This window comes from Apiospora phragmitis, assembly GCF_038363925.1.
Source record: "Apiospora phragmitis strain CBS 135458 chromosome Unknown utg000007l:1.0-2108841.0:1.0-2111359.0, whole genome shotgun sequence".
Classification (NCBI taxonomy): Eukaryota; Fungi; Ascomycota; class Sordariomycetes; order Amphisphaeriales; family Apiosporaceae; genus Apiospora; species Apiospora phragmitis.
This window is the reverse complement of record NW_027117405.1, coordinates 1,917,748-1,942,667: the sequence shown is the minus strand read 5'-3', so window position 1 is coordinate 1,942,667 and position 24,920 is coordinate 1,917,748. Positions and strand designations below refer to the sequence as shown.

General features: G+C 51.9%; 7 protein-coding genes across 7 annotated transcripts; 4 read left to right on the top strand and 3 right to left on the bottom strand.

Moving 5' to 3' along the window:
- Positions 1-161: 161 nt before the first annotated feature.
- Positions 162-1,117, bottom strand: PG994_007548 (ribosomal recycling factor; the record flags this gene model as incomplete). The annotated part of the gene is made up of 2 exons (XM_066858957.1): positions 162-975; positions 1,041-1,117. The coding sequence occupies 2 exons, from the start codon at positions 1,115-1,117 to the stop codon at positions 162-164; spliced, it is 891 nt and encodes a 296-aa protein (XP_066715899.1).
- A 965-nt stretch (positions 1,118-2,082) lies between these two features.
- On the top strand, positions 2,083-3,052 carry PG994_007547 (Isochorismatase-like hydrolase; the record flags this gene model as incomplete). The annotated part of the gene is made up of 3 exons (XM_066858956.1): positions 2,083-2,383; positions 2,445-2,896; positions 2,993-3,052. 3 exons carry the CDS (start codon positions 2,083-2,085, stop codon positions 3,050-3,052), a joined length of 813 nt encoding a protein of 270 aa, XP_066715898.1.
- Positions 3,053-4,607: 1,555 nt separating this feature from the next.
- PG994_007546 (uncharacterized protein) lies at positions 4,608-4,864 on the bottom strand (the record flags this gene model as incomplete). Its single annotated transcript, XM_066858955.1, has 2 exons — positions 4,608-4,703; positions 4,778-4,864. The coding sequence occupies 2 exons, from the start codon at positions 4,862-4,864 to the stop codon at positions 4,608-4,610; spliced, it is 183 nt and encodes a 60-aa protein (XP_066715897.1).
- A 4,677-nt stretch (positions 4,865-9,541) lies between these two features.
- On the top strand, positions 9,542-11,606 carry PG994_007545 (Purine-cytosine permease; the record flags this gene model as incomplete). The annotated part of the gene is made up of 5 exons (XM_066858954.1): positions 9,542-9,669; positions 9,976-10,162; positions 10,229-10,445; positions 10,508-10,821; positions 10,878-11,606. The coding sequence occupies 5 exons, from the start codon at positions 9,542-9,544 to the stop codon at positions 11,604-11,606; spliced, it is 1,575 nt and encodes a 524-aa protein (XP_066715896.1).
- A 1,012-nt stretch (positions 11,607-12,618) lies between these two features.
- Positions 12,619-14,074, top strand: PG994_007544 (uncharacterized protein; the record flags this gene model as incomplete). The annotated part of the gene is made up of 3 exons (XM_066858953.1): positions 12,619-12,674; positions 12,733-13,295; positions 13,350-14,074. The coding sequence occupies 3 exons, from the start codon at positions 12,619-12,621 to the stop codon at positions 14,072-14,074; spliced, it is 1,344 nt and encodes a 447-aa protein (XP_066715895.1).
- Positions 14,075-15,600: 1,526 nt separating this feature from the next.
- On the top strand, positions 15,601-16,744 carry PG994_007543 (hscarg protein; the record flags this gene model as incomplete). Its single annotated transcript, XM_066858952.1, has 4 exons — positions 15,601-15,779; positions 15,853-15,991; positions 16,066-16,117; positions 16,191-16,744. The coding sequence occupies 4 exons, from the start codon at positions 15,601-15,603 to the stop codon at positions 16,742-16,744; spliced, it is 924 nt and encodes a 307-aa protein (XP_066715894.1).
- A 1,090-nt stretch (positions 16,745-17,834) lies between these two features.
- On the bottom strand, positions 17,835-19,304 carry PG994_007542 (uncharacterized protein; the record flags this gene model as incomplete). The annotated part of the gene is made up of 5 exons (XM_066858951.1): positions 17,835-18,257; positions 18,278-18,458; positions 18,517-18,679; positions 18,743-19,019; positions 19,071-19,304. The coding sequence occupies 5 exons, from the start codon at positions 19,302-19,304 to the stop codon at positions 17,835-17,837; spliced, it is 1,278 nt and encodes a 425-aa protein (XP_066715893.1).
- Positions 19,305-24,920: the final 5,616 nt, after the last annotated feature.

Genomic DNA, 24,920 nt, shown 5'->3' with positions numbered 1-24,920 from the left:
TATGTACATACGCAACGAGTTGCTGCTTGTATAGTTATAGTACCAAAAAATCCCAATGACCACCAAACCAGCTCTCTAAAGTTTTCCTTTTCCCTTGGCAGAAGAGGGGACCCCTCACCCCTCTAGTCCATAATTTTGCAATGTCCTGGTCCATCTTTCATCTATTTTGTCTCCGCGGCCTTTATAGTCTCCTTCTCGGCCGCGTCCACCTTGGCGACCTCGGCCTTGATGACCTTCTCCAGCTCCGTGTCGGCCTTGCGCTTGGCGTCGGGCAGCATCGACCCGTCCTTCTTCCAGGCGTTGTGCAGCTTGTCGCGGCGCTGGCGCACGTCGCGGATGCGCTCGCGCCAGTCGTGGCAGACAGCCTTGGCGCGCTTGGCCATGTCCTCGCGCTTCTCGGGCTCGACCTTGAGGACGAGCTCGAGCTCGTTGTCGGGCGACTGCTGCGGCTGCTGGTTGAAGTCGCGGTGCGACTGCACCGCCGTCATGATGGGCTTGATGTAGGCCGCCTCGTGCACCAGCAGCGAGATGGTGCGGCCGCCTTTGGGGATCACCGACGCCAGCTCCCGGATCGGGTACGAGACCGACGAGTCCTTCCGGTCCGGCTGCACCTTGACCGAGCCGATCAGGTCCGGGTTGAAGCGGCCGCCCATCTTCAGCTTCTTCAGGTGCTCGTTCGCGTGCGCGGCGATCTTGGTCAGGCGCGAGTGCACGTCGGCGAAGTCGAGCGCGTCCTCGGGCGTTATGGTGGGGTGTTGGGAACTGCTGGCACCGCCGGAAGAGGTGCTGCTACTGGAGTCGGCAGCGGGGCGGCCACGCGCTTGCTCCTTCTCTTCGCGGCTCTTTTTCTTGAGCCATATCGGTGTCGTGTGGAGGGAGCGGTAGTGGCTCAGGTTCCTTGGGGTGACAATAGGTGTAGTAGATGTAGCAGCTCTGGTTGCAGCAGCAGCTGTTGGTCTCGTGCCAATCTGCAAGCTAGGGACTGAAAGATCAATAAACGCTCGTTTGGACGGCCCAGCGAGTCAATTGGACAGGCTTACATGCTCCGCAGCTCAAATGTTGCACTGCCTTGTCGCAGGAGTGCTGCGACTGTTGTGGCACTCGTTCTTGCTGTCATGGTTCTGAGCTTTTCGCGATCTTGATATCCAGTCCTGCCCCAGCTTAAAGTTCAAAGTTAGCTCTGAGTAGCAATGCCAATTAAATGTGGCTCAGGTGTAGCTGTGCCTGTGGCTTGACGTAAGTTCTCCACCAGCAAGGCCCTGAATCCACAACCCAATGGCTTTTTATCGGCTTCTTCTTTGCACACATTATAATACTATATTACGACCAAAATCATCATCAACAACCGGTCGATTGGCCCAGCGGTTAAGGCATCTGCTTTACACGCAGAGGATCGCAGGTTCGATCCCTGCATCGATCAATGTTTTGCTTTTTACCCCCTGTATTCCCCCCAGAGTTGGATACAATTTTTTCACTTTTACGAGCCTCCCACGCTTGGTTTTGGACAGGAATCCTTTCCAGGTTCCTTCTTCGATGGAGAACACGCTCAAGCGTCTTACATATTATGTTTGAGTGGTAAGGTGAAGGAGCTAGCTATGTTAGTATAAGATACGCCATATAATACCAGCAACACTCCGATGCCTTTAGCTTGACGAACCACAGCTACTACCAGCTAGTAAATTACTGCTAGATATTCCGTTGATAGCCAGTTACCCCATTGACCCTGTTCTCTCGAAAGAGGCTGCCCCTATTCTGAATACAGCATCCGCTTTGATAGGATTAGATGCATTCGACAGTGTCTCATTGTATTTCTACTTAAAGTCACATGTATGTAGCCTCTTACCGGCTAGGTGGCGGGGTATCAAAAGGCGGGGTGACCATTCTCAACTGTTGTTTCCGACGGCCTACTCGACTGATAGCCGGTATTTCCAGTCCCGGAGGCGATCCATGCATATAAGCCCCGCGCCATGGGCTCTTATGCTTGTTACCATTTCATCAACTTTAGTATCGGACAATCTATGAAATAGACCCAGCACAATAGTTTCCGAGCATATTTATCTGTTGCCTCAATAGTAAATAATCATGGCGCCAGACTTGTCCTTTGGTCCGCAGGGAGACCAATGGTACTACACACGCGATACCAAGACGTATGACCTAACACGTGGGAATGGACAAGGCTCCGAGAAGAAGTTGACCATGGCTACGACACAGAGCCCTCCTGATACATCTATCACGATCGACCCGGCGCTGTCGGCCTTGGTGGTTGTAGATATGCAGAACTACTTCCTGGATGCTCGATGTCGGGATTATCCTGCGGGTTTAGCTACAGTGGAACCGATATTGGGGGTGATTGAGAAATGCCGCGAGGTCGGGGTTCAGGTACGTTTGTTGCTCAGATGCTCAGGGGGGAGAGAGTAAGCCAAGCCTGATGACGATGTGTGCAGGTAGTCTGGCTCAACTGGGGCCTCCGCGAGATCGATCTGCCCGTCCTCCCGGCCAGCGTGCAGCGCAGCTTCTCGCGGACCCTGATCGACCCGTCGCACCGCCCCCTCCGGCACGGCCTCGGCGCCGACCTGGGCGACGGCCAGGGCGGACGCTCATGGCGGGCGAGTGGAACGCGGCGATCTACCCGCCGCTCGCGGCGGCGGTGCGGCCGGACGACGCTCAATGCGCCAAGGACCGCATGTCGGGGCTCTGGTGCGAGTCGCAGCCGCTGTGGCGCCACCTCGAGGATGCCAATACGAGGACCCTCTTGTTCGCCGGCGTCAACACGGACCAGTGCGTCCTGGGCACCTTGACCAATGCGTACAATGCGGGCTGGGATTGCGTGATGATCGAGGATTGCTGCGCGACGACGACGGCTAACGCGCAGGGCGTGTGTTTGTGGAACGTGGCTGTGAGTATATTCTCCAACCTAATACCGCATGACATGCGGTCGAGATGTGCTGGTAGCAGCGTCGGTGATGGATGTTGTATGCTAACGTCCAGCCAGAACTCATACGGGTTTGTTGTCAATAGCAAGTCACTTGCCGAAGCAAGTCTGGCTCGTTGAAGAGTAAAGGACGTATTCAAAGCGAGCTCGCCTGCAAAGGCACATGAGTCGTATCATTACATATCAAACCCTGGTACCATAACAGAAAGGGCATCTTTCTCAGACAAGCTGCACCGTGTAGAGATGACATTATTGATACGGGGTTCGTCGCAATGTCGAATTGACTCGAACCAAGTCGACTCGCATGTTGTCATGAGAATTGTAAATATGCCAGCTTGATACCTCCTGCGTGCGCCGAGTTTACGGCCAACGCGAGGCTGTCGACTCAGCAAAGAACGGTTACTTACTCGCTATCCATTTTAGCCAGGCAAATTTCGCGACATCCTGCTGCTATTACGTATGTCGTCTGCTGCCAGACGGACATGTGATGCGTGCAGGTGAGACCGTGACTCGTGAGTAAGCCAGATGCATGTCAACAACGCCGAGGACCAATCCTTTTCTCGTGTAGGTTCCCAGATTTGTTGGTCGCGCACGAACGATACGATGAGGTATTCGGTCCGCTTACCGGCACAATGGTTCGGATTTTGTTGGCGTCCGGCGGGTCCGTCATTTATCTATTTTTCTCTCGTTCTTTTTGTAGCTCCACTATGAGCCGGGGAGGAGCTCCTTTAACCTTGCTGGCCCGTGAGGATGCTTATCTGTTGGAGGCTTTATTCACACAATTCCCGTTCATACTTGTAGCTACAAGCAGCTCAGTCTTCCGAATCCAGAAAGTAGCTAGGGCTTGTGTGCGACGTCGCGCAAACACAGTCGCAGTTGGCCAACTACCTGATCTTGGTGTATGCGAGGGAGAGTGAACGCGGGGATTTGATAAGGAACTAAAGACCACGCCATACTCTACATGTCATGTATGAAATGTCGTTGTTCTTGCAGACACGAGGAATGGTGGCCAATCATTTATTTGAAATGTCACGATAGTCCTGTGGTGTGTATGTGCATGTTGTAGACGAACGAATGGGAGCAAAGGTCAAATGGGGTAGCGTGGCTCAACGATTGGTTAACCTAATCGTTGACCGCATGGGTCTGATATTCTATTACTTGCTGATCCTACCCTTATGGACAGACGACCCAGCCATCGAGGTTCTTTTCAGGACGACTTATGATGATCATGGTGAGCAATATGTGTAAAACTCGGTGTCAATCCTCGGGTAGATTGCTATTGCCCCTCCAACTAGAGTATAGCACTCCGCCCAACTCCATATCAGTAGTACGATTTTGGCTCGTTCCTTCATGTTCGATAATGCATCGTGAGTGGGGCCCCTGTCAAAAAAGAGCACCCATGTCGCTTCTGCTACCCCGCCAAGCGCAGAACGATAACATCGAAAGTGCTGAACGCCGTGAATGAGAGAGCCTGGCTGGTTGTCGTGATTCCCAGGCGGTCTATGTAAAATGCAGACCGAGTAAAAACGCCGTATTAAAATGCTGAAGATGCCTTTCAAAGCATATGTCGCTTTGGGCCGGAGTTGCCAGGTGAAGGCAACTCAAGAAAGTTGTTGGTTGTGTCATAAATGTCGTCAATTTGGTTGGTCTTTTCTTTTTAGATGTAACATCGATATCATCCTGATAGGATGACCACCTCTCCTTTACATTTTCCGTAACTGCAGCATTGCTCAGGAGGAGTATCGCCTTTCAAAATGGCATCGCGAGTAGACTGTCGAGAGAAGGTTGTATGTTAGTCCCTTATCTCAGCTGACAAATGAGCTTTGGCTTGATTAGACGGCTTACATCTGGGCATCTAATCGGCGAAGCTTGAACCATCCCGCCAAGCGAGAGAGTAGCCGTGACGGCTGAAAGGATCATGTTGAGCCTCATGGTGTGTTTGTGTGTCTGGATGGTATCAAGCGATTGTGATGTGTTGCTGGCGGTGGTAACGACGGAAACCAAGACAGTCACCAGCGGGTGTAAGTACTTATTTAATAAGATTAGGGATTAGGTAGGGTATGGCTGTGGTGTCACTGGCTCAATGATTGCAAATGTAACGAGTGTATCGTCAGGCAAACAGACGACGGGTACTTGAAACGGCAATTGATTAAATAGATAGTTCCACGAATGAAGGGGTCACAGGAGGAAGTCTTCAAACGGCAGGCTTGCTTCTAATAAATGAAGCCCAGAGCAACCAACATCTGAGGTGAATACATGCAAATAGCTAGGTAGGCTAGCGTGAGCAGGGTTGCCTTTTTCGTATCCTGTCAGCTCCATACGTGAGTGGGAACATTGAAGGGACCCCGTCGTGACCGGGGACTAATAATTGGAAATAGACGATCCAATCCCTATCAAGCGTTCTGTTTTCTCTCGAGTAGGCATGTTACGTAGCTTTTTCGCGATTGTGTGCATGCACGCCGCAGCGTTATTGCGTACGTGAGTAATGCGACGGCAGATCATGTCTGACAACGGTGCAATGGCCAAAACAACACAGGTATCCAGTGCCCTTCGTAAGGTTTCCGTCTGGTGGTGGCGGTGGTGATGACGGTCAAGTGCCACGGGTGACAATTGCCAATTGCATAACAGCGGTTCTTGTGGCGGCGTGGCTCATCAGTCGCAGCCCAGCCAGCCCGGGCTCGGTAAGCTGAAAATCATACACGGATAGCCCGACAGCCCGAGGTGAGCGCTTGAGGAATCAAGCCGAGATGGGGATCTTTCACACGAGGTCTACGGCTGCTAGGCTGTACGAAAATAGCAACAAGATATGTTAGGTCGTATCCTCTATCACTCGAGCCACCACTTGATACTAGCAACCGACCTCCCTCGTTACTTATTAGTCATTTCAAACCGAGTGAGTATCAGTGCGGTTGAGATGTCGACATGTGCCCTGCCAGGTGACGTTCAGATCTGAGACAATTCAGATCTACGGTACGAACAAGCTTATTTAGTCCGAGATCGTAATTGAGAGTTCTAGAAACCACCTGAGCTTCGAGTGCCTATCAGCTCGTCGTAAGTGAAACGCCTTTCTTTTCATCAATCGTCTCTACTTTTCGACACCGGCACCTATACCTAGATGGCTAGCTGGCCGGGTTATCATACGCGCCAAAATCCATCCAAGTCGATAACCAAGAAAACAAAGAAAGCAAATCGACAACGTGCCGGGTAACCGATATATTTGATTTTCCTTGGCCGAAGCCTTACGATGGGCATGGGCTGAGAGCACCGCCACCAATCGATGGTTCGGATAGAGCGGTTGCTCGTCAATCCGGCGTCGGTTAGTTCAGTATTCAGGGCTCCAACTCCACACCACTGAACCTCATCAGTCTGCTGTGGCTTCAGCAGTTTTATCGGCGCTGCTTCGTCCTCCCAGTTCAGTCAGTAGCCTTTCTTTCTTGGCCTACTAACCCACGCCCTATCAATGTTAGTATTAGCTAGCTGGCCAGGAACACACCCACCGGGCGGTTTCTAAATTGTGCTATGTGCACGGGCGCACATCAGAGTTGACGCCCCAAACATGTTCCTCGGGAGCGGATAGTGATGGCAATATCGGTCAATGGTTCCGCTCCGAGCTCGCCAAGGAGAGCTTAGGTATTTCTGTTGCATGAACGGAAAGAGGTTTGCACAGATTGGCAAAATGGCGTCATCAACTCGCCCGTGCCTATCTTGCCCGAGGCAGTCTTCATTCTGGTTACCATGGCCGTTGCAACTTTCGATTATCGTACTGATAGAGAGAAAGCTAAGAACCCTTAGTTCGACACCGCGAACGCTGGCGAATACCAGTCGATTGCCTATTTTCGACTGCTTATCATCATCAAATAAAGGGTGATCGTCCCAAAGGTTTAGGATATTTACACTGGCCAACTAGTAGTATCCGACGCATAGCTTGCCAACCCCGAGTGTTCAGGGACAACCTATAGCTTTCTTCTGTAGGGCAGGTCTGGCCAGCCGTATTGCATACAAGTCGGCAATTGCTCAGATCGAGTTCCTGGGTTCTAGCAACCTTTACTCTGGGCGGTTCTAGCGAGTGAGTTCGACCGAGGCGAAGAAGTTATTCTTTACCTTGAGTGCCTTTGAGGTAGCTGTCAACTTGTCAGCGCCGAACTAAGAGCCCTTTGCTCATCTCACGTTCGCGGCAGCTCATCATTTCGTTCGTGTTGATGTCACCCCTGAGCTTCACATATATGTTGGTCATGGTTTTTTGGTCGGGGCTAGAGGGAGAGATTTCTGATGAAATCCCTTCCAGTCTTCGCAGTTCGTCGTGGGCCTGCTGCCAATGGCGATGATCCTTTTCTTCTTGAGCAGTATCTCTTGCTGTGACTGCCTCCCTCAGCATCTACCCGAAAGTCGCTTTGCTGAATTACCTTCTTACAAATCTGAAATATCTTCTTGTAAATTTGTGATTCCTTCTACCCATCCGAATAGCTGTTATGCAGCTCTCGGATTCCTTCCCCCCAAGAAACGCGAGATATTACCATTGAATTCTCAACGGTCTCCGAAAAACCATATTCCCTATTAATTCGGGCATGCAACGGCATAAACTCGACAGAGAACACTGCATTCCCCTCAACAGGCCCGGAGACTTGTCTGCACGGTGAGCTACCCCGGAAATGTGCCGGGCGTCTGGATGGAATTCAGCTGATGCGCAGTTACTGTAGCCCCAGAATACTATTCAACATCGCCTCTAAGACCATGTCTTAGGGGGTCAGTTGCGGTGACTATTTAAGCTTGGAAGGACCACGGGTAATGACATGATGGAGCAACGTGTGACAGAATCCGCCTGCATGTTTTACCGCTGCTCGACACCCACCGCCAGAGAGAGCTGCCGTCCATAGCATCATACGACTGCCACCACGGCAGTGACCAAGGTAGGAAGTGAGTGACTCGAGACTCGTCAGCCAGGATTTCCCTGCCAAACCAATATGCGGCAAACGCTTCAGATTGATGAAGGCGACCTTCTCGAGCGGCGCGCCAGTAACTCCGGGGAAATGAGAGACTCAGTGGTCATGGACAACTCATGAGACAAACGTTACGCAGGATTCCGAATCCGCCCGGCGCTTCCCGGCAGAAAATTCACCGAGCCTTACGCGGGGGGGATCTGTGAGATATAAGTATTTTCCTTACCTACATACTTCTTCCCCCTCACGCCTTCTTACACAGTCGGGCCGCAGACAATATATGGATAGGGGCGGCGGCGGCGGCTTTTGGCTGGGCGCGTTCATCCGAAGTCATGATACCACAAGACAAGTAGCTCAGAATGTGGTATCTCCGCAGGGGATGGTGACTGGGGACGCGTACTTCTCACATTCGGTAATAGAGCCTTGACCGTCCATCATTCGCGTGACTTTTGGCGCACAGCGTCTCCGACTGTCGTGGCATCTTACACCGCATATGGACGTAACGCCTATCCCATGTCAGGTGAGCTGTATGCTCGCGGCTGATCTCGACGGGATACGAGTAAATGCCAAGGACGGACTGTCGACGGAATGCTAGAAGCTCGCTCGCAACAAGTTGCGCGTCGTAAGGCCATCTTTGCCGATCGCCAGCGCTTTTGCCTCGCGTTACCACCCACTGCCAAGATGCAAACTGGCGGCGCTGGAAAAGATGGCCTTCATGTTGGAAATATTTACGCCTTCCTGACTGCATTTGTTAGTATTGGTAGCACTGATACCGCCTCCGTGCCTGCTTTTGTTGTTGTCTCGCATCTCAGCAAATCCAATGCCAGGAAAGAAGGAAATGCATTCTCCGTTCCCGGAGAAAGGGGAATCGCCACGCAATTGGGGCCTTGGTGCCGGACGGGGCAATCTGCTGTACCGCGGCTTGGCCGGGGTTGGACGTAACAGACGCCGCAAAAGACCTCATCAGACCTACCAGAAGAAGTATAATAAGATTGCCTCGTTGCGTCGGCATCTGGCGTGGTGGCACGGCGTTGATTTACATGACGCACTCTTCCTCGCATGTTTCGGCAGACCTGTCAAGCCCGGAATCATGCTGCAAGGAGCTCTCTTATTGTGTTTGCGGAATCAAATTGAATGGAGTGTAGGAGATAGACAAAAACTCCGGGCGCGGGCATTCTTCTTGAAATTTGTTCATATTTGCCTAGGGCTCGTTCGGCTGCCGACGACAGGCAAATGTTTCGGATGCCTATAGGTTACCTGATTGGGATGGAGGTGAGTGGTGGTGTAGGGGTGACAAGGGAGGAGGGGGATCCGGCACTCTTCCCTGGATATCCAGATATGCATCCCTGATAACCCACATCACGACAGGGGTGTATATCTTCCAGCTGCAGCTTGCTTATCTCTTTCGGGACCTCCACACTGATTTTACTGCATCACATTATGTAGTTCTCGTCGTCAACACAGCCTAATCAGACCAATTGCATCTCACTCTCGAGTATCGCGACGACGGCAATCTGAACATGGCCCATCCCGGTAGGGCTTCACCTCCGCAAGCCATGCATCCCGACCCCCTTCCACGCATGCGGGTATGGCAGAGCCCCCCCCCCAATCTCGCATGTGGTCTCGTCAGGGATACTCGGCCGTCTTCGCTGGATCTGCATATATGGCCACCATGCCCGCTCTTATCTCACTGGTCAAGTATAAAGAGCCGGGCTTGGCGACTCCTAAGTTTTCTCGGCGCCTTCCGGACCGGGTCATACTCCTCTGTCTGGACAATCCGTTCCTTACAATAGCTGTCCAGTAGGTATTGTGCCATTGAGTCGAGTTTTTTCTTCACAAATTTGAAAACACGGAAACCGGCCTCAAAAGGGCAGAGACGCCTCACAATAGTGCCCCAATCATTCATAGAACAATCATATTGATGATTGTTGTTGTCATTCGAACCCATCTTCCATCCCGGGCGGTTATCCCATTGGCAGACCTTATAAGGTCAAGGCCCTATACACCACACCAAGACAAATTCCTCTCATCTCATCATGGGTTTCCCCACAAAAGTCAACCATGATGTCGAGAAGTCAAGCACCGGTGACAGGGACACCGGGACAGGACCGATACCGACACATGCTACGTCGGCAGCGGCAATGCGATACCCGAGGAGGAATTCACCTCCGGTGACTCTCTGTACGCCAGACTCCAGAAGATGGCCGCCAGATTCGGAGTTGAACAGCGAGGTATTGAGCGCGTGCCCAGCGATGAGCGGACGAAACAGAGCATGAATGAAGTCGGAACAATGGTAAGTGAAAAATGTGTGCTCCTGCTGCTGTAAATGTTCTAACTGCTAACCAACTAAATCGGGAAGTGGCTCTCGGCCAATATGGTAGTGTCGTCCTTCGCCATCGGGGCATTGTCCCAGCCCGTCTTCGGTCTAGGGTTTGTCGAGACGGCGCTGGCAATCATCTTCATCAATGCACTCGGGATCCTGCCCATCTGCTTCTTCTCCACCTTCGGGCCCCGTTTCGGTCTTCGTCAGATGGCGCTATCCCGGTTCTACTTTGGGTTTTACGGTGTGAAGTTGAGTAAGTCTTGCCTACACATGTTGCACCCAATGACCTGGTATTCCTCTAACCGTTCACCGCAGTTGCTTGCTTCAACATCATTGCCTGTATTGGGTGGTCATCTGTCAATGTCATCGTAGGCGCGCAGCTATTCCATGCCATCAATGATGACTTCCCAGGCTGGGCTGGAATCCTGATAATAGCTGTCGCTACTCTGATCATCTGCATCTTCGGGTACAAGATTGTGCACCTTTACGAGCGATGGTCGTGGATCCCTTGCTTCATCATATTCCTTATTGTGCTGGGCGAATTCGCCCATTCCGGCCAGTTCAGCAGCAACCTTCCTCTCGGGACAGGCCCGGCTGAGGCCGGCAGCATTCTGTCCTTCGCAGCGTCCGTCTATGGGTTCGCTACCGGTTGGACCTCGTATGCGGCCGATTACACGGTCTCCAGCCCGTCAACACAAAGTCAACCTCTGTGTTTTTGTGGACCTTTGCTGGCCTCTTCTTCCCTCTCTGCTTCACGGAGCTGCTCGGTGCTGCCGTCATGACAGCGGCTAGCTCGAACCCTGTCTATGAGGCAGCATACAACGACTCGAAAGTCGGCGGTGTGCTTGCTGCCGTGCTGGTGCCGCCGCTGGGCCGGTTCGGCGAATTTTGCATCGTAATCCTGGCGCTCTCCATCATCGCCAACAACTGCCCTAACATCTACTCGGTGTCGCTCTCGATGCAGGTGCTGGCGCGGGGCACGCAGCGGGTGCCGCGGTTCGTGTGGACGTTCCTGGGCACTTGCATTTACGTGGCCATCTCCATCCCGGGCTACGACCACTTCGAGAACTGGCTCGAGAACTTCATGCTGCTCATCGGCTACTGGCTCGCCATCTACGAGGGCATCTCCCTGTCCGAGCACTTCATCTTCCGCTGCGGCTACGCCGGCTACCGGCCCGAGGACTACACCGAGCCGGGGCTCCTGCCGCCCGGGTTTGCCGCCGTCGCCGCGTTCTGCGTCGGCATTGTGGGCGCCGTGCTAGGTATGGCGCAGGTGTGGTTTACGGGACCCATCGGCAAGCTGTGCGGCGGCGAGCAAGCCGGGGGTGACGTGGGGTTTGAGCTGGCTTTCTGCTTTGCAGCGGTCTCGTATACTGTGCTCAGGAGTTTGGAGAGGAGTTATTTCAAGAGATGAAATGTGTGTATTTGGTACGGATATTTGGATATCTCCAGTCAACTTTGCGTCTCTATTACTATGTAGGTTAGTTTCTGTAACAAATAGCTGCATTGATCAGTCTCGATTTCTACTCGAAGAATCTCATAGATTTATGCTCGATATGATATGAACGCAAGGGGTGGTGTTCAACTATGGTCCTAAGGCACGCGTCATTGCCGCATCGGTGCTTCTGTTTCATGTCCCGAAAATGATGTTTCTGAACTGGGAATCAATACGAAAACGGCAGTGTGTTTGTCTGAGTGATCTGCATGATATTCCCTGTACAAACCTTGGAAGCTCCGGGGGCGAGTGAAGAAGAATGATGAAGCATTGAAGGCAGAAGACGCAGTTGAGGAGTGTCAGTGCAACATGAAGTGTGTGTCGGTGTCGGTAGGTACGTATCGCAGGGAATCTTAGGCCGATAAGTCACATGACTCACCATAGCCGTAGCTGCCAATGAAAGGCATTCATTCCATACCAGTGCCGAGGCACTTTCACAAGGGAGAGAGACTTGATACTCGCTGACTCGGGCGGGAAAGTTGCCTCTTCCTCTCTCGCTCGCCAACGCTCACTGGCCAACTCTCCACTCCGCAATGACGGGTCCTCTCAATGACCCCAGAACTTCTTCTAGCCGTCCTCTGTAAACCTTTGACCCACACCTGGAACTCCGGCCTTCGACTGACATTCCCAACCTTCAACCAACGACAAATATTAGTTCCTCGACTTAGCAGGCATATAGGAAGGACCAGGCGACTTTGCTTCGTTCTGCTTGCACCTGCATTCTCTGGTTGTTGATATCGAGCAAATCCCTTTGTGCAAGCTGGGTTTTACCGACATCAGGCACGAATACGCGAGGTCGCTTTGCGACAAAGGCCGGTGGCCGGCAGATAAACACCTCTGTTAGACTGGGTCGTTCCACGGATTTCGACCTTCCAATACGATATCTCATCTGGCTAGGTCAAACACGGTATAACAATTCTCAGTGCGCATAATGGCCTCGCCCCCCAAGCCGTGGGAACGAGGTGGCGCGACAAGTTCTGCCGGTAGGTCCATTATTCCTCCATCGCTCGATTGCACCTAACCCGGTCGCGCATCTGCTTTCGAGCTACATGTGTCTTCTGGTTGTGAACATCGCGCTGATTGCTACAGCAACAATGGCAGCCCCATCTCCCACCGCATCCGGAGTCTCTATGCCTGCGGTTCCAAGCTCTTTATCCGCGCCCTCCTCCATTTCCACTACGACAGACTCCTTTCCCACGATCCCCCCGCGTCCAGACTCTCTCGCCTCATCCGTCAACCAGAACGCTTCTGCATACAGCCGCTTAGGTAGCTCTCCATACAACTCCGCATACTCGTCACCCTACAATAGATACGGCGGCTACGGCTCAAGCATGTACGGCGGTGGTATGGGTGGCTACGGAGGGTATGGCGGCATGGGTGGCATGGGTGGCATGGGCGGCATGGGCATGGGAGGTATGGGCGGCATGTACGGAGGCATGTACGGCGGTGGTATGAACATGAACGACCCGAACGCCAACAGCCTCACGAACACCTTCAACAACAGTACCATGGCGACGTTCCAGATGCTCGAGGGCGTTGTTGGTGCCTTTGGTGGCTTCGCACAGATGCTGGAGAGCACGTATATGGCGACGCATTCAAGTTTCTTCGGTACGTGGTGATGGAGTTGATACGGCATTGGATCATCCACTAACGCCCACACAGCAATGGTATCAGTAGCCGAGCAGTTCGGTAATCTGCGTGACACTTTGGGCTCGGTTATGGGCATATTTACTTTGATGCGATGGATTAGGACACTTATTGCGAAGATCACTGGTCGGCCACCACCTGCAGATGCCACCTCACTCACACCTGCGGCCTTTGCGCGGTTCGAGGGTCGAAAAGCTCCTCCGGGTGGCGCATCTGCACAACCCAAGCCCAGCCGGAAGCCCCTCATGTTCTTCCTGCTTGCAGCCTTCGGCCTCCCCTATGTGATGAGCAGAGTGATTCGATCCTTTGCTGCTAATCAAGAGGAAGAGCGAAGGCGTATGGAAACAGCTTCTGCTAGTGATGCCACGAGTCAACTCGAATTCTGCCGCGTCCTCTACGACTTTTCTCCACAGACTGGAGCGCAAGGCACCGACCTATCTGTCAAGAAAGGCGATTTTGTAGCTGTCTTGTCGAAGAACGACCCCCAAACAGGTGCCCCAAGCGAATGGTGGAAATGTCGGTCCAGGGACACCCGTGTCGGCTGGCTGCCCGCCACGTTCCTCGAGACTGCTAGACGACCGGGCCAACCCATGGCTGCGATTAAGGCAGCCGCAAGCGAGCCTGCAACTACTCGCACCAACTCTCTATCAGGCGCTACTGCACCGATGCCTGCAACAGCCGGTGGCAAGCCAAGCGATGCTACACTCGAGGGCTTCCAGAAGTCGCAGTTTTATTCTTAGAAAGATGATAATGGCTTTACTGCGGTAGCTTTACCTAAAAGCGTCGACAAGCTAAGAACATCACGAAAACGTACGCATTCCTATTATTCGGAAAACAGACTCGATAGGGCACAGGACAGTAACCTGGGGGCTTGGGTGTTTCAGAAGATCCGGTGCACCATTTATGGCCCCTTCTAACTTATCTCCAAGTACGCCTGGGTCTGTCAGAAATGGATGATCAATATTCCTCGCACGCCATACCTGAAAGGGCTTGAAGCTGGCAAATTGATCGCGAAACGGGATGGGACGATGAGAATATTTCGTCCTTGTTTACTTTTGCATTCGGCGTTGGGAGGGCTCGCTTTTCTTTTGTACCTGGGCACCTACATGCGAGGGTGACCACTGACTGACTGGTTATGAATTAAAATCATTCTGTAGGATGGCCGAGTCGAGGTGTAAACGTTTCAACGGCCAGGAGACGGTGGTTTCTCCAGGCAACGGCCCACGTATCCTTTGATACGGCTGATTATGTACAGATGAGTTTATAGCGTTAGAAGCGGTGTACAAAAATAATTTTTATCCGACATGACATTTATGACGTCGATAGAAACTCCGGGCAGGGACTGGTCCACTTGCTTGCTTGAAGTTGAAGTACAGGAGAGGCTGGGTTGGTCAACGCCCTCCCCGCAGAAGACTCCTCTCAGCTGTACAGCCTCCCCTTCCGGTAGTATAGAGACTGTGTTTAACCATGAGGCATCTACCTACTGGAGCAGTAGGCGTAGACTGTTCTAGCCTCATCCCCCGCAATCAGGGCTACTCTTTGCGAGTTGCCTTGATCAGCAGCAAGTCATGCTGACATTAAAGACTATTTGACCAATTAATTGCAAAGGGGGGTAGCTCTGTGTTACTGTCATTATACGAAAGCCACATGGCCTTGGCGTTCAGGCCATCTTCAATAATGAATTGCTAATCAATCGCTAGGCCGCGAGAGCTGAATAATCGCTCTGTCGTAGCGCGGCATCTCGCGTTCTTTGCTTTCAGCACCCCTTTCGTGCTTTATTAGCGGCCGCGCAACTTTCATTAGTCAGTCAGTCACCTTTGGACGATATTGATGCTTGAAACGCCACGAGGATGTTGGTTGCAACTTGCAGCCCGTGTATGTCGGCTTTTGAGTTTGTAACGAGCTTCACATCTTAGCAATCCGCTGACGAGATCAAGCACTGCAACTGCCTCCTCACCATGTAGAATAGCCCTCGTCGAAGCGTTCTTTGAGACGTCGATATACATATATATTAGGTATAATCTCGACTCACAAGGCCAAATAGCCCTGAACACTTTCATATTATCATCATCATCATCACCATCTCGCATCGTCTGCTCGTCTTAAACTGCCATTCGTATCACTTGCAAAGCCTGATTAATACCTTCTTCGCACAACCCGACATAGTTCGATATAGGAACAGCATCGTATCAGAACTCATTTCTGACCGACACTTATCTTATCCCACCAACTCCTTTAACAACTGAACCCGACAGCCTCACAAGAAATGACTGACAAGAAGCTCATCACTGTATTCGGGGCCACCGGCAACCAGGGTGGGTCCGTCGTCCAGACCTTCCTCCACGACGCCAAACTCAAGAACGAGTGGTCTGTCCGCGGCGTCACCCGCGATGTCCCAAGGACTCATCTAAGAAGCTCGCCGCCCAAGGTGTCGATGTCGTCTCGGTGGGTTGCTTTTTTCTTTTGTTCTCTCTTTTTCTTCTTTTGCGGACTAGGCATATATGCTAATAGTGGCCAGGCCGATCCTGAACGACAAAGCTTCGATCGTAGAGGCGTTGAAAGGCGCATATGCCGTTTTCGCCGTGACCAACTACTGGGAGAAAATGGACGACAAACTCGAGGTGCAGCAGGGCAAGAACCTCGCTGACGCTGCCAAAGTATGTGATGGTTTTCCCGAGCCGAGTACGTAGAAAGCCAGAATCGGCATTGCTAACCCCGAATGATGATATAGGAAGCAGACGTAAAATTCCTGATCTGGAGTTCCCTATACAATGTCAATAAACGTAAGTTTTCCTCCTATCTCTAATAAGCCATGTCTATCCAGCATTACAACTAACACACTGGCTTTATCCACAGTGTCCAAGGGGGCACTACCTCACGTCTACAACTTCGACAGCAAGGCGACGGTCGAGGAATACATTCGCGAACTGGGAATCCCCGCTGCCTTCTTCATGCCGGGCTTCTACATGAGCAACCTGCCCGGCGGCGACTTCCGGAAGTCTTCCGATGATAACGACGACGACACGTGGAACCTGGGCCTCCCGTTCCCGAGCAAGACCCAGATCCCCATGTACCACCCGGGCGACACGGGCAAGTACATCAAGGCCATGGTTTTGCACCAGGACGCCGTCCTGCGCCAGCGGTTCCTCGCCGCGACGGCGTACATGACGGGCGACGAGATCGTCGCGGACTTCCGGGAGCTGTTCCCGACCAAAGCTCGGTACTTCGAGTTGCCCAAGGACGCGTACCTCGCGGCCCTCACGGGGGCCGGCCTGCCCGACTTCGGCGCCGAGGAGCTGTACGAGAACATGCGCCTCATGAGCGACTTCAGCTACTACGGCGGGGACTCGCTCGACTGGACGCACGGCCTGGTCGAGGACCCCCCTGACGACTTGGAAGGGGTACGCTGAGACGGCGCCGGCGTTTGCGGGGTTGAAGTAGGGAACACGAAAAGGGGAAATTAGCCCGAGAGGTTTGTGTGTTGACTAAAGGAGGGGGATAGGGGTGTTCACGGTTTATTACAGAAGACGTATTCTAGGTACTCACTTAATGTCATACTACCTGGCATGAAAGCTTAAGAATGTGCTTTAACATGTAACCCCTTAATGTTTCGCCACTAGCGACGGAGATTATTAACGATAGGATAGTAGGATAGCTAAGAATTAAATAATTCTATAAGCAATGTATATAGAATATTTAATAGCGGTATAATTAAGACTTTTATAAGTTAAATCTCGTATTATTATTACTTTATTTATGATAGATTATAAGTATTTTATATTATTACTAGTTATTTTATTATTATTAATTAATTAGAAACGAAGTACTTTATTACGTGAACCTTTATTTTCGAGGTTCCTCTATTAATAGGTTAGTGTTTATACTACTAAGAGGGAGCGGGATAGCCTGGGTACTAAGTGAGACCTAGGTAATAGGTATATATATCTTACTACATACTTTAAGCAAACCTCTCGGGAGACATTATGTGCGGGGCGAGAGGACATTTAGAAAAAGAGAAGGCAAAAAAACAGTGAGAAGAGAACAAGTCAATAAATAGTATATATGTAAAAGGCCGCACAGGGAGTCGAAACGTCGGTCACTGATCTTATAGTAAAGCAGCACCTTTGCCTGGCCACCAGAAATACAGTGAAGCGGCACACTCGCAGTGTAAGGCATGTTATGAATGAATAAGCCACCCAAACTCGCTGCCCTCAAGAAGGCTAGCCAGCAATACAAAGACATGTATGGTGATGTGTTCACAAGTGTTCATGAGACTGGGACTGCCAACACCACCGAGGTATCTTGGGAAATCACAATGTATTCGCTCGTACGTAAATGTATAGGGGGGTATCTTGAGGGGATAGGCAAGATATCCAAGAATAGGCAAGAAGTTTGTATAAGATCAAAAAAAGAACACCCCTCTGAAAAATAGCTTCTTGCACCTCCTGAATCCAACGCGCTCCACTCCTCTTTCCAACAACCTCTTCGGACCTCAGCCCCTTAAACGGGGATGGCCATCTTGCTGACGCCGCCAGGGTTCTTGGCGTCATCGACAATCATGGCTTCGACCTGGTCGGCGGTGAGGCCGGCGGAATGGTCGAAGTCGTCGGCCAGAATCTTGATCGAGGCGCTGGCGTGAGCCTTGGAGAAGATGACGGCGTAGTTGACGTAGCCGAGGGTGGGGCGTTGGAGATAGTCCGAGTTGCCAATGGAGTTGGTGTAGTGGAAGGTAGACTTGCACTTGGTGTCACCGGAAGCCAGAACCTCAATGACGTCGAACTCGCCGCAGCCGGACTTCCAGCAAGAGCAGTCGCTGTACTGGCCTGTGCGCGGGACCTTCCCGTTCAGCAACCAGATGGCGGGCATGTCCTCGTTCCAGCCCTTCTTTCCATTCGATGGCATGGTAACTTTGAAGGTGAAGACCTTGTCCGCGCCCTTGAAACCCTCGTAGGCAACAGTTCCGGGCGGTAGAAGCCGCAAGAAGCATCCTTGTCCGTGCAAGGCTTGTCGGAGAAGATAGCAATCTCCTTGGCATCAGGGACCAGGCCGTTCTTGAGCACAGTAGGAGACGATGCACCTCCAGTGCCGTCCTCGTTAAGGTACGACAGAGAGTTTCCCCAGGTCCTGCAGAGAGATTAGGTTAGACGACATGAAAGCAGCATTTGGAAAAGGAGTTGCTTACTTGTCCCAAGTACCGGATCCTGAGCCACCGTAGTTGCCCAAGAAAGTGATACCAGTTGCCTCGCCGGACAGGGCATCGTAGTACCCAACACGTGCGTAGTCACCCACAGGCACGTTGGAGGTGCTGGACGCCTTAGGGGATGTCGCGGGTACGAACCCGCCGCCTTGGGGGCCGAAGCCACCTTTTCTGACTTGACGAAGTTTGATGCGACATTGACTTCAGGTGCCTTTGCCGCGGGTGCGGCCGGGGCAGCGGCCGGGGGTAGACGCCGCACCCGATCCATCGTAGGTGTTGGTCCAGGTCACATCTTGACCGTCAATCTTTGCGTGGACAACGTCGCCGACGGCACGCTCCTCATGCTGGTGCTCATGGAACCTCTTGTGGAGGTGCTGGTGGCCGTGGCGCTTGGAGTGAGGCACGGGTGCGTCTCTCTTCGAGTTTGTCTTGGGGATGTAAACAGCCGCCTTTTCTATGGTAGCAGGTCCACGCACGTGGATAGAAAGCTACGGGCAAAGTCAGTACTGTGCGCTTCGATGTGATGGTTGTTTGCTTACGTCTTCATCGAAAGGGGCGATAGGACCTGAAAAGGCAACGTCCGCAAAGTTGCACGATCCATCGGCGCCCATGGAAGTGACAGCCTTGTATTTACCAGCAACATCTAGACCATCATACTGCAGAGCCTTGACAGCCGTGCAGAAGAAGTTACCACCTTCGTCGTTACACTTTCCGGTGTTTCCAGCAGAAACCACTGTAGCCGCGGCGGCGGCGAAAACCATGGAGTACTTCATCTTGAGTAGAAACTAGTTGCGGTGTTTCAACGTCTGTTTGTGTTCTCGATAATCCCTTCAAACAAAGTGCTTTGTGTCTTGAAACTGGCGAGGTAGACTCTTTCCGAAACAGCTGTCCAACGTCGTAAGCGAGGCCGGGGTTTTATCTTTGACGATCGAGGTCAACAAGCAAGAGTGGTGGGTGAAATGAAAGTGGCAATTCAGATGGACAGCTGCAACAAACAATGAAGCAGTCGTATGGCGAAGGTGAGATGGTAATGAGCGACTTGGTGAGAGATATCACCGGACAATGAGTGGACGAGCGCTTCCGTCAAAGAAAGGCGAACAGGTTTGCTTCAAGTGCGAGACGAATCCACAGACTGGGGAAAGGAAGGGAGGCGGGAGGAGAGTCGGATGTTATACACCACACCTCAGAAGGGATTAACAAGATTAATAAAGCCTGGAGAGACTCAAGGGACTGGCCAGCCATGGACCCCAAGTGGGTATCGAATAGCTTGCGATACCTGGCGATTGTTGTCGACACACCCTCCACAGCCTCCTCTTCTCCATTCCACGACTCCAGCGAAGCCGTGTCATTGGTCTGCCGTGGTAGGGAATGGGCATGCTGGCCAGACCAATCCGGTGGTGTGTGCTTGGCGTACAGCAGGTACCTGCATCGGCAGAACAACAGAGACATGTGTATCAGGGCGAATTTGGGTGTATGAGCCAGGTCACTTTGCCCTGGAATTAATCAGGGGGATCTACGACCACTTAGCTTCGGGCGTTGGGATCCGGTCGAGAAAAAAAACGGCGCCATCTAAAATCACGACGACCAGGGTCGCTGGGGTATAACCGCCAATGGGGATGTTATTTGCCCAGTCGTTCTAAAGGCGCCAGAAGACGCTTCTTCAGGTGAATCGGGCCTGGTGCCTGGGGTGCTCGAAACGGCCTGAGTGACCACAACGTACATACAGGTGGGCAGAATGATAGGTAAACCCTCCCCTTTGCTGTTGGTCGCACCCCATGGTGGTAGTGGTTGGTCGCATGCAACGGAATTGCATGCAAGGTACAAAGTGCCAAGCACGAGAAGAACAGACGAACATAGCTTGATAGGTGGTCCGATTTGGAAGAAGGCCAAGCTTTTGGTACGATGGGTGTCTCCAGGCCAGATCAGCAGTGCCCATGCGACTCCATGAAGTTGGAACTGGAGACAAACTGGAGAACAAACAGGGTTGGAAACGCATCCGTAAAAACCGCTGGCAGATCCGGGTCAGAACAACCCTACTACCTACTATCTCGCGCATCGTGAATCTCACAGAAAGTATCGGGGCAACTATATACTAGAGAAAAGGAGATGCGAGAGCCACTTTGCCAAGGGATCCATTGCATTTCGCCAAGGGACTGATGAGCCAGTGCTGCCCAGAACGGGTTGATTGCATTGGAGGTACAGAGTAGGGAGTATGTACTGTAAGGTTAGTAGAAGACGATAAGCTGGGGTGGAGCTTATGGACTCTACATACAGCATACATACCTGCTACACTCTTGCGTGCGCGACATTACCGCACTGATTCCCTAACGGCGGCATCGGATCTAGATCTGCATGTAGGTACCTACGGAGTAGGTTATGGAAGTATGAACTCGAATTTCTCAGATTGCCATGCTCAACCGCAGTTTGCTGGTAAACGGTTGCGCACTCGTATCCTAAACATTGGCTCACCGTCAATTATCGATTCTTCGAGCACCAAACCCATCGCGCGGTTTCTGGTTAGGGGTCGCATCTAATCTCCAATGTCGCCATTTCGCAGTTCATGCTCTGTGTCTGACTGTTACCTTAGGTACCTACCGTAACCTAATCCCACACCATCTAACCCATCTGGATCAGCTATCACGCCCATGTGGGGTTCCGCTCATCTGACATTTTAATTGAACAGCACCGGCGCTTCCTCTAGATTGATTACCTGGCTTCCAGCTACCTTCTAAATATGCCACTAGGACGCAAGTTCTTTCAATGAATATAACAAGCACTGAGTAAGTGCTGAGTGAATCATGTACGCAAAGGGTGCATGTTGACTGGCTTTGGTGTTTGTGTCGTGCCTCTTTCCCTCTCCTCCACCGACTGCAAGGCAGCCTATACTGACTGACTCGTGAGATACCACCGACGACAAAAAATATGAACAAAGAAAAATGATTTTTTTTCTCTCTACATGCCCTGGATACCCACCATTTGCCCACGTCATCACCGCAAGTTCTTGAGATGTTTACTGCATGTACAAGAAGTCTTTTTTTAACCTGGCGGCTTTCTCCATCGTGGACGCGTATGATACGCAGCTTGCGTTTGAAATGTGCCGGGACCTGCAGCGACGATCTCCAGTCCGTACAATTTTACATACAACCCGCAGCCGTTTTAAGATGTAGGAGATGGTAAACAAGTTTCTTGATGCCACTAAAGCGCAATGGGGGGTTATCTTAGGTGCCATCAGTGGGCATGATTCGTTTCGGGAGGACGGCTCGCCACTGGCTGACTTTCTGTGCCTGTGCATCGCATGCAGCCCTGAACCTGAAGCCTGTTGCCGCGTGGTCGTGAGCGGCCAGGTGCGTGCCAGCTCGGCCAGAGCCTAAGTGCGTAGCCGGGTCTGTTCGCTGTCTGTTCCAGTGTGCGTGCAATCCTCCAATTTCCTACCCCTCTCGATCAAGAGTTTGGTCGTTGCTGCAGCTACCCGACTTGCCTCCCGACCGACGACGGGAAGGGCTACCTACTTCGAATCCCCCACGACTTTGCTCGAGTCGTCTACCGAACTTGGCTGGCGGCTGTCTCGGACCCTTCTTTGGACGTGCGCCGTTGTACTTCGTTCGGTGTATTCTTTGGGTCCACCCAGGGAGCGGAAATCGAAACGTTCTTCGAGCCTTTTAGACTTTTGCTTTCATCCGGTCTCAATGAATGCCGTCTAGTCTTGGCCGCGTGGCGCGCGTTAAGCGCGGGCGACTTGATGTATATCGAATTATGTTGTTCTAACGTCCCACTCTATATCAGTGGCGATGTCCCGAGTCAAGTCACCCGCGCAGGACGGTATGGTGTGAATGCAGACACACCGCCACCTCCGCGGCATCCGGGCATTACTCGCGAATTTGGATCTGGACCTGGGAGGCAATAGAGACGAGCTGTTTCCGGCATACACAGGCGAGCGATTTGCCATCCCGTTTTTGTCATCCCTACGACCCAGTCGGTGTTATTTGCGGTTTCCTGGTTGGCATGCTGGTTATCCCCGAATCTTTCGGGGCGACCATCCTTGTTGTATAACCATAGATGCCAGAGGAAGAATGGAAGATTCTGTAAGTCATACCGGTAATGCAAACACTCAAGGCACCATCTTCGATGGCACGCTTTCTCAACCCTACCTATCCAGCACGACGTGGATATGCTGTCCTCTTCCTGGGCAGCCGTCGTACAGCATCCCATCAACGCAACGGGCTTGAATATGCACTCAATCCAAAATATCAGCGCCTGCTTCCAGATTTATAGGGGCATAACTCTTCTGGCCTAGGTAGGTGAACGATATGATACTATGGGTGTTTGACATTGCGGCTGGAGTAGCTGGTATTATGCCCCTTTTACCTTTGATGCCTATCAGAGTCGTACTACTATACGAAATCAAAAGCGTTGATAAGTCAGAACACCACTCAGGACTACATGTACTATGCCTCCAGATATTCCCTGGCGGAATACTACTGGTCCAAGAGACGCCTCGAGCGGTTGTCATCCAAGCACTATTAGTTGATTAAGTGACCTTCGGCGTAACAGTTGTAGCATCACAAACCTTGGGCGAAATCACATCGGCGATTGTTGTTCGAAGATGTTCAGTGCGCCGTTGCAGTTCTCCCCGAGATGAGCTGTGCCGTCACGCACACCCACTAACACGAAAACATGCCAATGCGCTTACTGGCTTGGAGGCCTTGAGTCTGCAAGATGCCTAGCTTCATGCCACCTGCCGAGCGGACTGCCATTGATAGATGCGTCTGACCCAGGCAGAATTTCATGTATCGGCTTTCCCAACAATTGGTTCACGAGCGAGGTTGAGAGAAACAAATACTGCCAACTTAGTTAAAACGTCTTTACCCAGTACGGAGAACACCTTGACAGTCGCTCGCAGAGAAAGTGGTTCATGTTCAGCCTGAGGCATAATAGTCGGACATGCAGGATACATAGTAAGGAGTACCCATAGGCTTGGCAGATGACCGCTGCAGATTCTCTTGGCCAATCATCGAGGCCTGGTTGAACATGCTCAATCATACGACGAAGGCAGGACAAGGCAGATTCTACTTAATAAGGACAGCATGCATCTTTGCTTCGCACCACCTCCGATTTGTTTATCCCCCAGTCTATTAACATCTAAACTCTCGCGGCTTGCCCCCTGTTTTCGCCAGCGAGCTAGCTAGCTTCCGTTATGGATACGTCCTCCCCACACGATTCCATCTACATGGACCTCCTGAAGCCCGATGACATCCGGTTGCTGGAGCTCTACCCAGGCCCTGCGAAGGAGATCCTACACGGCGCTGTCCTAGGTGTGGGGTGGCCCGGCGCCCACGGACACCATTACCCTGGCTGGCGGATCCGTCAAGCTAGGGATCACGGCGAACCTGAGCGCGGCGCTGAAGGACATCCGTAACACGTCCGAGGTCATGACCGCCTGGGTTGATGCCATTTGTATCAACCAGGCCAACATCCTGGAGCGCAACCAACGAGTCAGCATCATGCGGGAGATCTACAGCTATGCTGGGAGTACTATCATCTACCTTGGCTCTCCGAACCCCGGGGTCTCGTTGATCTTCGAGACAGCGGTGCAGGAGAAGCGGGGGAGGATGGAGAATATGCACAACCCTGAGCGCGAGTGTGGTGATGGCGGAGCCGGCACACGAGTTGTTGTAATACGAGACAAGTCAAGGGATAAGATTTTCACAAAAGACTTTTTCAAAAAAGAAATAGTGGACTTGGTGAGGCTCGAACTCACGCCTCCCGTCCTGTGTCGCTCTCGAACGAATCAAGATTGCACGCATTCTGGGTGTGCACCACTACACCACATGTCCTTATATTGCTAGGACTTTATTGGTTATTTTAACTATATGCAGTCCCGTCCTTTGCAAAGGTCCATCCCCAAGGGCAGACCTGTGCCACCTTTGGCTACATAAGGTTTCTACTACCTAGGTACACCTGGGTCTTCCAGCGACCACAGTGGCAGCACAAGGTAAGTACTTGCCCCAACATCCAATCTGGGCAGAAATGGACTACATTCTGCCTACTATCGATCTGCTGTATGTATGTAGGTAATAGGCAATGCATTGATGGTTTACAGACAGGCATAATATGCCCCTACATCTATACTTGGAGCCCCGAGCTGCTAATTGCGTCCCATCCGCCAACATCAACCCTGACTCTAAACTCTAATCCTGAAATCCTGAACAACCGAGCCCGTCAAGACGAAGCCAAGGATGCGGTAGAGGTCTGCAGTCCGTTGCACCATTGTCGTGTCAGGGACCCGAACTTGGCACCAGGGTTAGCAAAAGTTATCCCCATCACCTTCTCCAGTGCCTGAAATGCACCATCTCAAAAGGAGCGCAAGGACTAGGCACAGAAGCCGCTAA